Raw genomic sequence first — 13,911 nt, forward strand, 5'->3', positions numbered from 1 at the left:
TACCATGCTTCACATGCTTTTTTTTTACTTGAGTGTGGTTAATGGGCCATAGGCTATTAATGGGAACCTTATCTTATTTCCTTCCTGCTACCTGAATTTAGGCAGTAAAGATGTTTTTGAAAATTTCATTCATATATTCAAAATTATGTATTGAGTACCAGTCATGTCACAGTCACTGTTCTAGGTCTGGGGACATAGCTGTGAACAGAGCAAAGATCCCTCCCTTGTGGAGGTAACCCTTCTGGTGGAGATAGACCGATAATAAATACATTGTGTGTATATAGGATTTTGTAACATTTCAAAATATTTTAAATATGCCATGGTGTCTCATGTCTTTTATGGTACACATGCACCCTGTCCAATGTATCTTTTGTGTAAATCTGGACTTACACTTCAAGCAAACTGCCTGGCTTGCTGAAAGGTGGAGACACCTTTCGATTCAGTCTTTTAATATGTGTTGAGTGCCACCTATGTGCAGAGCAAGATATTGGGGACTTTGGAGAGATCCAGAAGAGTGAGAAGACAGTATCCTACCTTAGGGGGTTCCCAGTCCAATGAGGGAGGCAGCCCCATGCCTTGGGAGCTCCCAAGCTATAGAAGGAGCTAACAGTCTAGTCTGGAAAGGCAAACAACTTCAGGACCTGCTTCTAAACCGGAATCCCAAGTACACCCAAAATGAATCCAGCCTTGACTGTGTGGAGTTGGGTAAACCACCTGCCTCTTATCATGATGGGGAACTAGAATGAGGACAGCTCCAGGGAACAAGAAAGGGGCCACCATAGGAGCTGTCGCATGTCCCAACAGTGGGGAGGAGCTGAGGGGCAACCCTTGCTGGATTAGTGTTATCCTGGGAAGGCTTCTGGATGCGATGGGATTTGAGGTGCTGCGGCAAGAATGAATTGCTCACGGAAAGGTGGGGTGGGGGCATTCCAGGTAGAGGGTGCCTCCTGGGGGATGCAGGGAACATGAGGGTGCTGGGCAATTAAGCCTTGGGCACACGCCTAGGCAGTCACCCCCAATTCAGAGCCAGTTGAAAATGCAGAGGAGAGAGGAAGGCCAGTGTGTGGGTGTCTTGACCAAACCCTTGAAGCTGGCCAGCGGCAAGGGCAAGGACCAGGGTCAGGGTCAGAGGTAGAGGGCATGAGTGAAGGCGACCCAGACTGAGTCCTTCCCTAAGCACCTAGGTTTCCTGACAGCTGTTAAGGAAGCAAGGTGAGAAAGGGTTAAGTATGCCCCTCCACCGCCCCCAAATGCTTCCTGTGTTTGAAATCCTTCAGGTCTCTGCAAACCCTCTGGCCCCCGGCCAGACGGGCATTGTCCGGGGAGCGGTTGTGGGTTGTCAGAGAGGCCGCGCAGCCTTTGTTGTGGGGCCACCTCAGGGTTCCCTCTCGCGCTCTGGCTGGGGCTGCAGAGTGCGTGCCTGGAGGGGCGCGGTGCGGGAGGCTCGCTCCCTCTCCCTCTTCCTGCCCCCCCTCTAGCCCTCCCGATGACCACATGACCAAGTGGGCTCGTGGCCAAGCCACAAGCTACAAAATGCAGCCCCTGGAGTGAGCGGGGAGCATTCTCGCTGGCAGCCGGGGTCAGGGGCAGTTGCAGCCGCGGCTGAGCAGCCAGCTGCTAGGAAAGAGCTCGCCGCTGCCGCTCCCGGAGCCGCCGAGGCCAGCTTCGCGGCGCTGCCCCGCGGCGGGAGAGGAGGCTGCAGAAGAGCGGAGGCGGCCAGCGGGGGCGGAGGGGCTCAGCGCGCACACTCAGCGGCCGGGGAGCCTCCCGAGCTCAGCGCCCGCACGCGCCAGCCGCGGCTTGCGCCTTTCTTGGCCTCCTGGCGCCCGACCTCTCCTCCCCTGCGCCGGCTCGCCGGGGCCGCGGCGGCCCGAGGAGCAGCATGAATCTGCGGCTCTGCGTGCAGGCTCTCCTGCTCCTCTGGCTCTCCTTGACCGCAGTGTGTGGAGGTGAGTGCGCGCCCTCCCGCTCGCCCGGGCTGCAGCCGGCGCGCTCCTTTCCCTCCGCCCTCCTCGCACTCTCCCCGCCTCCCGGGGAGCCCGGCGCGAGCCGTGCAGTAGCAGCCACGCGCCGGCCAGCGCCAGGCAGCAGATTGACAGGGCGCCCCGGGCCATGAGGCGGCTGGCCGCAAGAACCGCTTCTTCTGCGGGGCTCAACTTGGCCTCTGGCATCATCTGCCCGTCACCTTGTCCTTCCTAACCGTCGCTCGCAGTCCCAGGAGCGCAGGACCACAGGTGTGCGCCGCGTGTCCCATGCCCTCCACCCCGTGTGGTGAGGGTGGAGGCCGGGGACATGCCCGCTCCCTCGTGGATCGGTGGAAGGAACTGACCAGAGTCGGGTGGGCTGGGCCCCCATATTAAACGTCTTCTGGTCCCTGAAGGCTGGGAGCCTCCCGCCGGTCCAGGGGCGCGGGAAACCGGGGATGATGTGCCAACATGCAGACGTGACACTTGTTGCATAGGCAGGAGTGCGCGGAGGGGGTGGCGGCATGGAGCCCAGCTGTTGCTCCTTTTGGCCTGCATGTGTGAGCAGAGGCAGCCTCCCCAAGGCAGGGCCGGGCCCAGCCGGGCTGGGCTGGTCTTCTCCTCCCTAACCCCAAGGTCCTGGCTGGCCTCCTCCCCTGCACAGGATGCCCTCCCCATAGCCTCCATCCCACCCCCAGATACTTGGTTCTCTTACATCCTGGCTCCAGCCTTTCTTTCTGTCCCAGGCATGGGCATGCTTCACCTTAGTCTCCCTGTCGCTAGGCACCAAAGGAGGAAGCACAGCACCTGACCCGACCCCTCCCTGCAGCTCAGGAAAGGGGAGTCCTTTTGCCCTCACCTGCCAATACTTGGCACTAGTGCCCATGTCCGCCCCTAGCCTGGTCCCCACCCACGCCCCAGCAGCCCCATCCCGGGCTGCCTGTCCTCTGTGTGTCAATGTCTCCTGGGGCTGCCAGCTCCCACCTCCAGCTGCTACAGTCCTATGATCTGGCTGTCATTGCTGCCTGCCTGGCACCACACAAGGGGAAGGCCAAGACCAGGTGGACTAACGCCAGGACCATGGCTGGAGTCACAGGGAGGTGGGAGCAGAAAGAAGGAGAAGGCAGAGCAACGAGTTTCCTAGGGCAAGGGCACAGGGCCCTACGTGGTTCCAAACCCTCCAGAACAGGAGGATGGCATGCAGCCCAGGAGCCTCTGAGGGGTCCAGCCAGCTCTGCCTGCCTCTCATCGCAGGCCACCTCCTTTCTCTGCTCTTGCTTTTTGGCCCTGTTGTGGCCCTGGGAATACTGCCTGACTTCTCAGAAAGGCGCGGTGGTTGGGGCTGGCACCTCCTGCCTCCAGGTAGCTGGCCAGTGATCTCTCTCTTCAAGACCTGAGCATGAAGTCAGCCACCGCCACAGTAAGAAGTGGGCAGGTTTTTTCCACAGAAACTCCTATCAGGCAGGTAACAGAGGGAGCAAAAGATACTAATGTAAGATACGAATGTAAGATACGAATGATACACCATACCAGCCTGTCCTCAGGGAGCCTACCGTCTGGTGTCATTAACAAGGCACGACACTTGTACAATACCACCACAGGCAAATAGTCCAGGGTGGTGCCTTCAGGGAAGAAAAAGACTGGGTGCAGAGAGAGTGTTCCAGAGGAAGGTGGGGCTTCTGGATCTGCACACTTGGTGCTCCCCACAGAGGCTGTGGGGAGACCCCTAGCCAATAGACAACCATTCAGACTCTCCTGGGGCCCAGCCATTGGGACAGTACTAGCAAAGGGGAGAGAGCTGGTTTCAAGGGAAGGGAAGTCGGCCAGGATGCCTGAACACCGTGTGGCTGGTCCAGAGCCTGCCACTTCGTGCTTTAATTCCCCCGTCTTCATTAGGTAATCTGTCTACTCTGATTTGGGTAAATTCGTTGCCCTCACATTTTGCTCAAGCCTCGTGTTGGAAACTTTCAGGGCTCTCACTGACTTCTCTACTCCCTGACTTCTCCTGGAGCCAAGGAGGGGCACGTCCCTGGAGGTGGCCACCAGCCAAGGGTCCAGGTACACATGTCCTGCTCCTGCTGGCTCCTGTCCTGGGTTAGAAGTAGGAATCCCAGAACCACTTTGTCCTTGGCCCAGACTGGCATGCTGTCCCTGGCCAGAGTCCCCAGTCAAAGTTCCAGCCTGAAAACCATACTTCCTCCTCTCCACAGTCTGTCCTGACTTGGAATGTCTGCCCCCGACCCCTCTCCACACCGCCCGCCTCTCATCACCCCGATACCACCGTGTACACTCCTCCACTGCCTCCTGACCTGGGATACACTTTGCTCTTGTGAGTCTGAGAACTCCTGGGCCAGGGCCAAGTGTCCCTCGGTCTCTGAGCACCTCTCTTTTTCCCCTTCTCCTCCCCCTCCGCAGGCCCAGCTCAAAGCCTGCAGTCACAGTGGGAGTGTGAGGAGAGCCTACTGTACCCCTCCTGCTCAGGGAAGGGCATCTCCACTCCATCCCCAGTCCTTAGCACTAAGCACCCATGTAACCTGAGCCAGGCCTCTCCACGCAAAGAACTAAGGCAAGGGAAGCAGAGGGCCGCCAGATAGAGCATGATGTATCCCAGGGCAGCAAAGCTGGCACTGGAGACAGCACAGGGCCCTGGAGAAGGCGACTGGGATGGGGGGGTGGGCAGACAAAGAGACACATGCAGGACCACAGAGCAGTGGAGGGGCATTGCCAGCGGGGTCCCCAACGGGGGACACATTTGGGCTTTTAAAGTCATCACAAGACAGGCCAGTCTGAGAGGAAAAACAGGTGCGTCATTCCTGATGAGGCTGGCATGTTCCTGAAAAGTCGCACGTACCTCTTGGTGCGTTGGCAGGGTTGGAGTTCAGATTGCATGAAAGTCAAATCCTGTCCTCCCCCGACTGCAGTTCTCAGCGTGGAGATGCTATAGCTTCATGGCTGATGGCGCTTCAGCAGGCAATGGCTCCAATCTCTCTAGGCTCAAGATTGTTTGGGGAATTGCTCCAGCCTCCTTTTACGTAGCAAATGAGCTAGAAGAAAATATTTAAGTGCATTAGAGCTGGCCTCCATTTCTAAAGGGGAATTCTTTTGTACAGTCAAGACCTCTGCAGTGATGAGAATCAACAGCCTCTAATTTGTTCCTTTGGACAGGATAAAGCCAGGGTTTCAGGTGTCAGCTTATCTGATGGTGAGCTAGACTCAGAATCAAAAGTAGGAAACAGGTGGGTGATGGGCTCAGAGTGTGGGAGGAGCCAGCAGAGCTCGGTGATGCTGAGGACAATGAGTCCCCCACCCAATGGGAGGGATGCAAGAGGCCCAGGGCTGGTCTCCAGAGCTTGGCTGGGGGCTCAGTCAGCTCAGAGCAGTTCTTCTCTGCAGACCTAGAGTCTAGACATCTTCCTGGCCAGAGTCAGAACCACCAACCCTGCTCCCCATCCTGACATACGGCCTCTAGCCCTCCCTTTCTGACTGCCATAGACTTACAGTCTTGGGTGCTGAGCACATGGAGATGACGCCCTCCCCCTCCTGGCACGGTGCTTCTCTTCTCCATGTCTGCCACCACTCTGAGCTACAATGGCCTGCGTCACTGCCCCATCCCTTCTGCACCCCCAGCAGTTCAAGGTGCAGAGGTGAGAGCCAAGTGTTGACTTGGTTCACTTCACAAGGCCCCTAGGTCCTTCCCCTGCGTTATCAGCATCATTCAGATCCATCCTCAGTGATCACGGTGAGCCTTGTGGGGACCCCAGAACTCAAGGCAGAGGCTGAAGCAGCTGCGGTGGGGAGCTTAGTGAAGGTCTTTCCCTCCTCCCCTTCTCCAGCCGCAACCCCCTCACAGATGGCACCAAGAGGGTAGCTCTGTGATAGTCAGACAGAAGCAGCCCACTTGTTCCATCCATACTTACTGCTCCAAAGTGCTAAGATAATTTTTCTTTTAATTCTCATAGGTTATGAATTTAAGGAATAAGTTGGCATGGAATTGTGGCTAGCTAACCAAATGACCCAACTCAACAGCGGGGTCCTCATGGACCTGGCGATTTTTCTTGGGGGAAGAGGGAAGGAGGGTGCAGGCTTGGAGAATATGTGTTTATGTATGTGTTTGTGGAGGGGGTGGGTATGTCTGGGTGTGAGTGGGGAGAACTGCAGGCCCAGAAGCCTGGGGGAAGAGAGCCCTAAGGCCAAACCCGCCCACTTTTGGCCCAAGAGGAGTCTAAACACTTGGAAATTGTGTGCAAGTGGAGGAGGACTCACAAGAGCCAAGGAGCCAAGGAAGGAACAGAGTGTGGGGATGTTGGAGGCAGAGGCAGAGGGGAAGAGGGAACTGCCAATGGTATCACTGGGGTGTGAGCAGCCAATGGGAGGCTCTGTGGAAACTGCGAGCAAGTGGTGGGAATTCCTGGGTAGATGGCAATGGGGCTCAAGGGACAGGAATCTAGATGCAGGCAAATCAGATGGTGTGCAGGGGGAGAGAGACTGTTACTCATTATCTCTGGCCTCAGATGCTGTATCTGCACAGGCCTGTACTGGGCATTGCACAAGTACCCTGCCTGACTGCCTCTTCTCCGGCACCATCTCATCTCCGCACACTGCCTGCCGTCACCAACCAGGCTTGTCTTGGGGGTGGCAGCTCGGCTTCCCTGCATGGACTGTAGGCTTCGTGAGAGTCGGCCTGCATGACTTTTCCCTTACTGCACCCAAGGATACCCTGCACCACTTGGATTCCATTGTCAGGGCTCAGTCTCGTGTCAGGAGGCTTCTACTCTAAGCCTCCTGACAGATGTGGACAGATGTAAAGAGGAGCCCCAGAATGCAGAATAGAAGCCAGTTGGGATTGAAATGGAAGGAATTTACATGAGACACAGGATGTAGGGTGTGATCCGGGAATTTCAGGAGGTAGGGCATTGGTGGGGAGGTACCAACTTGCAACAGCCCACCCCGCTCCTGGTGCACAGACATGCTGCTGAAGGTAACCATTCTCTCATTTATTCATTCTCAAATATGCGTGCAATATTTATTGGTCTCTAAATCTGGTCTCAGATTTCTAAATCTGGTCACAGTATGAGGCAGGCTGAGTCGGAGACCCCTCCCTCTTAACCCGCCTGGCCCAGCCCCATCCACTGGGAGGACTTGGTGCCCTAGAGAGGCCTAACCACCAATGAGACACCCAGGGGTGAGATATGAGCTCCCTAGTACTCAAAAGTGGGTCATCCTGCATATCAAAGGATGTAGGAGTAAAATGACGTGATGTTCGGGATTTGCTTTAAAATACTGCAGTCAAGGAAAATAGAAAAGGGATAACTAAAGCATATGTGACTCCATCTGGATAACTGTTGAATCCGGGTGATGGGTACATGGTGGTAGGAGGGTCATTGTAATGTCATATGTCTAAAATGTTTGAAGTGTATCAGTCGCAGGGGTGCCATGGTGATTACTGCCTCCTGCCACCCAGCCAAGTACAGGCATGACGCCCCAAAGTGCACACCCCCCAATGATGTTCCAAAGAACCCACTTGTGCCTGTCAGCAACATGATGTAACTGTCAAAAGGACAGAAAATCAGCTGCATCAATGGCAAGATGTGAGTAGTAGGTTCCGTTTGTGCCAGGACAGTGCAGAAATGGCAAATTTTCCCTCAATATGAACAAGAGAAACAAAGAAAATCTATGAGAAGTGCCGCCACATGGAGAGACCACCCCTCCCGTGGGCCTGTGGTCTGCGGCCCCTGCTCGTTTCCAACAACCTTCCTCACTAACAGGCTTTCTCCTTCCTGCAGGGCCCCTGATGCGGCTTCCCTATGGGAATGGGCTGGAAGAGGGCAATGTCCGCCACCTGGTGCAGCCCAGAGGGTCGAGGAACGGGCCAGGGCCCTGGCAGGGAGGTCGGAGGAAATTCCGCCGCCAGCGGCCCCGCCTCTCCCATAAGGGACCCATGCCTTTCTGAAGCAGGTACTTGAGCCTCTGCTCAGTGGACAGCGCTAAAGCGGAGGGAGAGGGACAGCCTAGAAGCCGGGTGACCCTGCAGCTCAGCACTGGCCAGACACATCCATCAAGCAGTCCTGGCGCCACACGCACAGGGACTTAGAGTTGGCAAGAGAGCTTATGGGGCAGCTGTCTGGCCCCTTTATTTTACAGGCGATCTCCTCATCTGAGGCCCAGAGAGGGGCTTGACACTTGGGGCCAATCTTCCTTCCACCCTGCTGCCTGGGGTTGGGGAGGCTGGCCTGCTTAGAGATTTCTAGACATTCTGGTGGACCTTAATGGCTGGGGAGGGGTGCCCAGGGCAAACCTACAGATGTCCAGTGTAGACTGTCACCAGAGTTGGGGAAGGAGGCAGAGAGCTCTAGGGGCTCTCAGGCAGAGAACAAGAGGACAGCTGTGGCTGTGGTTGCCTGGAGCTGTGAGAAGGAGGGAAGAACCAAGGCAGCAGCAGAGAGAGGAGAGCTGAATTCTGTCCCTCACCTGGTCTGCTGGCTGTCCCACTGCAATGGGGACAGGCAGGCACCAACTCAGGGGTCTTGGGCTCGAGGTTTGGGCTGAGTGGAGTTGGGGGGAGAGAGAAAGGGGTCTCCTCTCCTTTCCTGGGGAGTTCCTTTGGTCTAGGATATGTCCATGACTTCTCTGTTGTCATTTTTGTCTCCTTAGGACTGAAGGGGCCCCCAAGTGCCCACCCCCTGTGGTTCTGTCTCCTCCATAGATTGGTCTGCTTCTCTGGAGGCCTCATGTCCATTCAGCTCTCACCTCACACCTGCTGTAGCCACCGATGGGCCCGGCTCTTCTCACCTGCCTGCTTCCCCCAGTGGCGTGTTCCTGGCTATAGTTTGGATGATTCCCGTTCTCTCACAAGGATCCGTCCAGTCCATCTTCCTGGCCCCTCCCTGGACTGACTTTGGAGACCCAGCCCCAGAAAGCCTCCCTTCTTCTCCAGGTCCCCACTGCTCTAGTCCCTGCCTGTCTCATCTAATGCCCCAACCCTTCACTTGGGCCTTCCTTTCTCATGTCTGCCCTGGGCCCGGGGTGGAAATGCTCCCTTCTGCGGGCTCCAGCAGATCCCTTGTTTTCCTGTCAGTTGGACCCCTCACCTGGCCTCCAGGGAGGAATGCAGAGAAAAGCAAGGGGAGACTCTAGTTAAGAGGTGCTGGCTGCGGGGATCCAGACAGGGAACACTGGGGGCACAGAAGTGTGGCGGGGGGAGCTCTGGTGAAATGGGTGGAGCATCGGTGTTTACTCAGTTAAGGAAGAGGTAAAGGAGAGGGGCCTGTGAAGTCCTTTGTCACTTCTCTTGACTTACTGTGCCTCCCAATACTCCCTTCTTCCTGCCCCCACACCCCATCCCCAGCTAGCCCAAGCTCCAAGTCAGGAGGGGAGGGTGCTGGGTCTGACATGGCTCTATACCCTCCCAGGAGTAAAAGCCAAGCAAGAGGTTGTTTTTGCCAAGAATCACAGAATATTAGAACTGAAAGGACCCTTGGAGATCACTTAGCCTTCTTAGGCAAACGCCTGCGAAAACAGAAGCCTAGAGAGGGGAGTGACCTGCTCAGAGTCATTGCAGAGCTGGAATGGGGACCAGGTCTCCCATCTCCTACTTTATGATGTCCTCTTCCCTCTTGATGATGTCTTTTCAAAGCAAATGAAGTGCCTTTTCTGGAGGCTGGGGCTGGGGGTGACTGGGAGGGGAAGGGAAGGGAGAGGCAAGCTGGCTGTGAACTGTCCTATTGTGGGGCCGGAGCTGCTCCCACCTCCCTGACCTACCCCTGCTGCACCATTCCCCCAGCTGGGCTGGAAGGTTCCATAACTGGTCAGCTGCCCCCATTCTGGCAGCATTCCCAGACCCGGGGTACTCTAATAGGGGCGGCTCAGGAACTGAGACTACCGTTCAACCCCTGTGGTGATGGTTTTCAGGAGCATGAGGTAGCCTTCAATCATTGGACTCCATGGCCTTCCCTTCGTGCTGACTGGACCTTCCTTCCAGGGCTTTTCCTTTGGGGGAGGCGGAGAGGGGAGAAGAAGGAAGGGAAGGGCAGAAGGAAGGAGGGACAGGAGGAAGAAAAGAAAGCAAAGGAAGGGAAGGAAGGAAAGAAGGATGGGAGGAAGTGCAGCAGGAATAGCACCCTCTCCCCGGGAGGCCCCAGCTTCCGTGAGGGGCCATCACCAGCCATTCCTTGGAGGGAGCTTTCTCACCTATTGCTTGAGCAGGCTTCCCAGGAGGGAGAAAGGGAAGACAAAAGCCTGATGCCCAACTTTGTGTGTGTAGGGATGGGGGAGTCAGGGCCCCCCAAGTCCCACAATAACCCCAATGTTTGCCTATCCGCCCCCCCCAAGCCTTCCTTTACCTCTGCTGCTGCTAACGCTGCTGCTGCTTAAAGGCTCATGCTTGGAGTGGGGACTGGTCGATGCCCAGAAAGTCTCTTCTGCCACTGACGCCCCCATCAGGGATTGGGCCTGCTTTCCCCGCTTCCTTTCTGTGTCTCCTGCCTCATCGGCCTGCCATGACCTGCAGCCAAGCCCAGCCCCGTGGGGAAGGGGAGAAAGTGGGGAACGGCTGAGAAAGCTGGGAGATAGGGAACAGAGGAGGGTAGTGGGTGGGCTGGGGGGGCTGCCTTATTTAAAGTGGTTGTTTATGATTCTTATACTAATTTATGCAAAGATATTAAGGCCCTGTTCATTAAGAAATTGTTCCTTTCCCCTGTGTTCAATGTGTTTGTAAAGATTGTTCTGTGTAAATATGTCTTTATAATAAACAGTTAAAAGCTGACAGTTCGCCCTTACTCTTGGAGGTCATGTTCAGGAGGGGCGTTCCTTTCCCCTGGGGGCCATGGTTGTCTCCATGCCCACATATTGCACATGCAGGGAGGTAAGTGCCTGCATCCCAAATCGATTCTAGGTCAACTGGCCTCAAACCTATTTGCCACGAGCTCACAAAATGAATCCCTATGCTTAATGACCAGGTCACATAAAATCCAGCCCTTATAGGTTTTCTGGCATCTGTTTGGGTGTCCTCATTTTTTTGGCAGTGTCATTTAAAGAATTTTTCAAAAGCAATTTATTTAAGAACATGCTGATTAAATGCAGGATCGCTACTAAAATTGTTTTGTATCCTTGGTGGGTGTCTTCTGCTATTTTATCTACTTTTGAACACTTTCAGGACTTTTAGCCAGTTTGCCTTTCTTGAAAATGTTGTGTTTTCAGTAATAAATACATTTGATAATGACTTTGTTTGTATCATTTTATGTTTCACAAAGTAGAGTTGCTTGATAAATGAGATAGCCTGAAAATAAAATGCAAAGAGTTGAATATAATTCTGCCCCATCTGTCTCACTTCATGCTTGTTGTCAAAATGCCAATATCTTGCATAACAGAAGGGAACATTGGGTACATGCTAATTTGGTTAATAAACCCATTAGGTGCACACATGCATACACATTACAAAGCAAAACTCAGTGAGAAGCAGAGAGGAGGGATCGAAATGGGTTCATTTGATAAATCTCGTGGGAAATCCTGTAGATTTGACAAGTATTTAGTGCTAGAAATATACAATTTTAAAGAAAGGGTCTTCAAACAAACTCCCTAAAAGTCATAAAATGTTCAATAGGAGAGAAAATAGAAAAGTCACCCCAAGCATACAAAACAATCTCATTATTGACAAAATACTGCAAGTTGTGATAGTGATTTAAAAATGCAGTGTTACGGCTGGGTGCAGTGGCTCACACCTGTAATCCCAGCACTTTGGGAGGCCGAGGCGGGCAGATCACTTGAGGTTAGGAGTTTGAGACCAGCCTGGCCAACATGGTGAAACTCCGTCTCTACTAAAAATACAAAGATTAGCTGGGTATGGTGGCAGGCACCTGTAATCCCAGCTACTCGGGAGGCTGAGGCCAGAGAATAGCTTAAACACAGGAGGCGGAGGTTGCAGTGAGCCGAGATCACGCCACTGTACTCCAGCCTGGGTGACAGAGCCAGACTCCATCTGAAAAAAAAAAAAAAAATGATGTTACGTTGGATGTGCCTCTTAGGAAAACTGGTGTAAAATGCCTTATTTAAAAATTACTAGTTTGACTTTTAGGCAAACAGGTCATCAGAGGAACTGGTTTTAGGCAGAGGTTTCAGGTGGACTGACTTTATGCTGATTAGTCTGTAACCTCCCTAATCATCCCCAAAGTTCTAAATTCACGTGAAAGCAAGGAGAAGCGGGTGGAGCATGGGGCAAGACAACTTAATACCGACCCATAAGTGTACAGTGAATTAGATAGGTGAATCTAGAATCTGGTCTTCAAATTCCAGAACGCAAACTCTTTCTACAGTACTACAGAAGGTCCCCTAACTAGAAAGAAGAACTAGATACAAAACGTGTTTGATATTCTTTTTTTTTTTTTTCCCCAAGACAGAGTCTCGCTCTGTCTCCCAGGCTGGAGGGAAGCCAGTGGCGTGATCTTGGCTCACTGCAACCTCCAACCTCCACCTCCCGGGTTGCAACGATTCTCCTGCCTCACCCTCCCAAGTAGCTGGGATTACACGCACCTGCCACCACGCCTGGCTAATTTTTTGTTTGTTTGTTTATTTATTTATTTATTTATTTATTTATTTTTATTATTATTTTTCAGTAGAGACAGGGGTTCACCAGGTTAGCCAGGCTAGTCTTGAACTCCTGACCTCAAGTAATCCGCCTGCCTTGGCTTCCCAAAGTGCTGGGATTACAAGCATGAATCACCATACCCAGCTGTGTTTGATATTCTTAGTAAATACAATACGAATTCGTGTACAAGATGGCACGGTGTGGACTGGTGGGATCAGGGAAAGCTAATAGAGGCTAAGTGATAAAAACAGGCCCTAGAAGGCACAATAGCATTTGGTTAAGTTGGCGAAAGGATGATGGGCAGTGACGGCGGGGACAAGGAAGGGGGAGCAGCCACCAGGGTCCATGGAACATATGTAGTCAACTGGATACTACTGGGTGGATGCAAGTGTGACCTCCTTGGGGCAGGGGATAAGGAAAATAAAATTGGTGGCTTCTGTAAAGATAATTAGACCTCAGACCAAAAGAAGGCTGGACATATGATATGTGTTGCTACTACCCTTTGGAGATATCTTGACCAAATAAATACAACAGAAGCAGAGTAGGGCATTGTTTTTCAAAATGCAGAGCTTAGGAGAAGAAATAGGAGTTCACTTAACTGATTGTTTCTGGACTGGAGGTCCTGAGCTGAGACGTTGACGAATGGGGGCAGAGAACCTGAAAACCAACACTCTTTCAAATCCATCTGGAATTAGGCAGCCTCTGAAATGACAGAGATTAGGGAGGCAAACAGACTCAGACCACACACAGCTTTTCAGGACCCCAGGTGTGGTGTAAAATGAGCCATAACTGCTTAGAAATCTAACATTTCAGACTCTCCTGTAGGCCTGGCTGGCTTGGTACCCCCCGTAGGGGCTGGGCTCCTCTGCATTGAGGGAACCACGAGGCCTGGCCTGAGCAGCCATTCTGAGGTCCTTACAGAATTCAATTCTCCAAGCCTAAAGGTTATTCAACTGAAATGTCTCAATCCAAAGTTTCTTTCTGACCAGAGTGTGCCTGTGCCTGCTAACTGCCAAAGGAGATGGCAGAGATTTACTCAATGTCTTCCTCTCCCGGCTTCAGAAGGGCCGCTGACTTAGCCAGCATTTCTCGGTAACTCTCCAAAGGAAGGCTTCTTCTCTAGGACTCCTTTGAAAATCCAGCTTTTCCTATGTAGTGGCCAGTGCTCAGAGAAGGAGCCCAGCAAGGGACACCCCTTGCCGCTGTCTTGGACTTCAGCCAAAGGTCCAAGTCGCATCCAGGACACTTCCTTGAATGTTTCAAATCAGCCGCCAACAGACTTTTTCTGTAAAGAGCCAGATAGTTTTCTTGACTTTTTGAGCCATATGGTCTCTATCCCAACTCAAACCTCTTTGAGTTTGATGCTGC

The 13,911-nt window shown here is 53.2% G+C and overlaps 1 protein-coding gene across 1 annotated transcript; it reads left to right on the forward strand.

Moving 5' to 3' along the window:
* The first annotated feature begins 1,545 nt into the window (after positions 1 to 1,545).
* Positions 1,546 to 11,269, forward strand: APLN (apelin). The gene is made up of 3 exons (XM_017853117.1): positions 1,546 to 1,949; positions 7,748 to 7,919; positions 8,616 to 11,269. The coding sequence occupies exons 1-2, from the start codon at positions 1,883 to 1,885 to the stop codon at positions 7,912 to 7,914; spliced, it is 234 nt and encodes a 77-aa protein (XP_017708606.1). The 5' UTR covers positions 1,546 to 1,882; the 3' UTR covers positions 7,915 to 7,919; positions 8,616 to 11,269.
* The last annotated feature ends 2,642 nt before the right edge of the window (positions 11,270 to 13,911 follow it).

Source organism: Rhinopithecus bieti, unplaced genomic scaffold, assembly GCF_001698545.2.
Source record: "Rhinopithecus bieti isolate Rb0 unplaced genomic scaffold, ASM169854v2 scaffold_36909, whole genome shotgun sequence".
NCBI lineage: Eukaryota > Metazoa > Chordata > Mammalia > Primates > Cercopithecidae > Rhinopithecus > Rhinopithecus bieti.

What these genes read in the sequence shown, in the direction of transcription:
- APLN (XM_017853117.1), top strand. Translation starts at nt 1,883, where the DNA reads ATGAATCTGCGGCTCTGCGTGCAGGCTCTCCTGCTCCTCTGGCTCTCC. An exon ending in CTTGACCGCAGTGTGTGGAG is followed by an intron (nt 1,950 to 7,747) that starts GTGAGTGCGCGC and finishes TCCTTCCTGCAG; the next exon opens with GGCCCCTGATGCGGCTTCCC.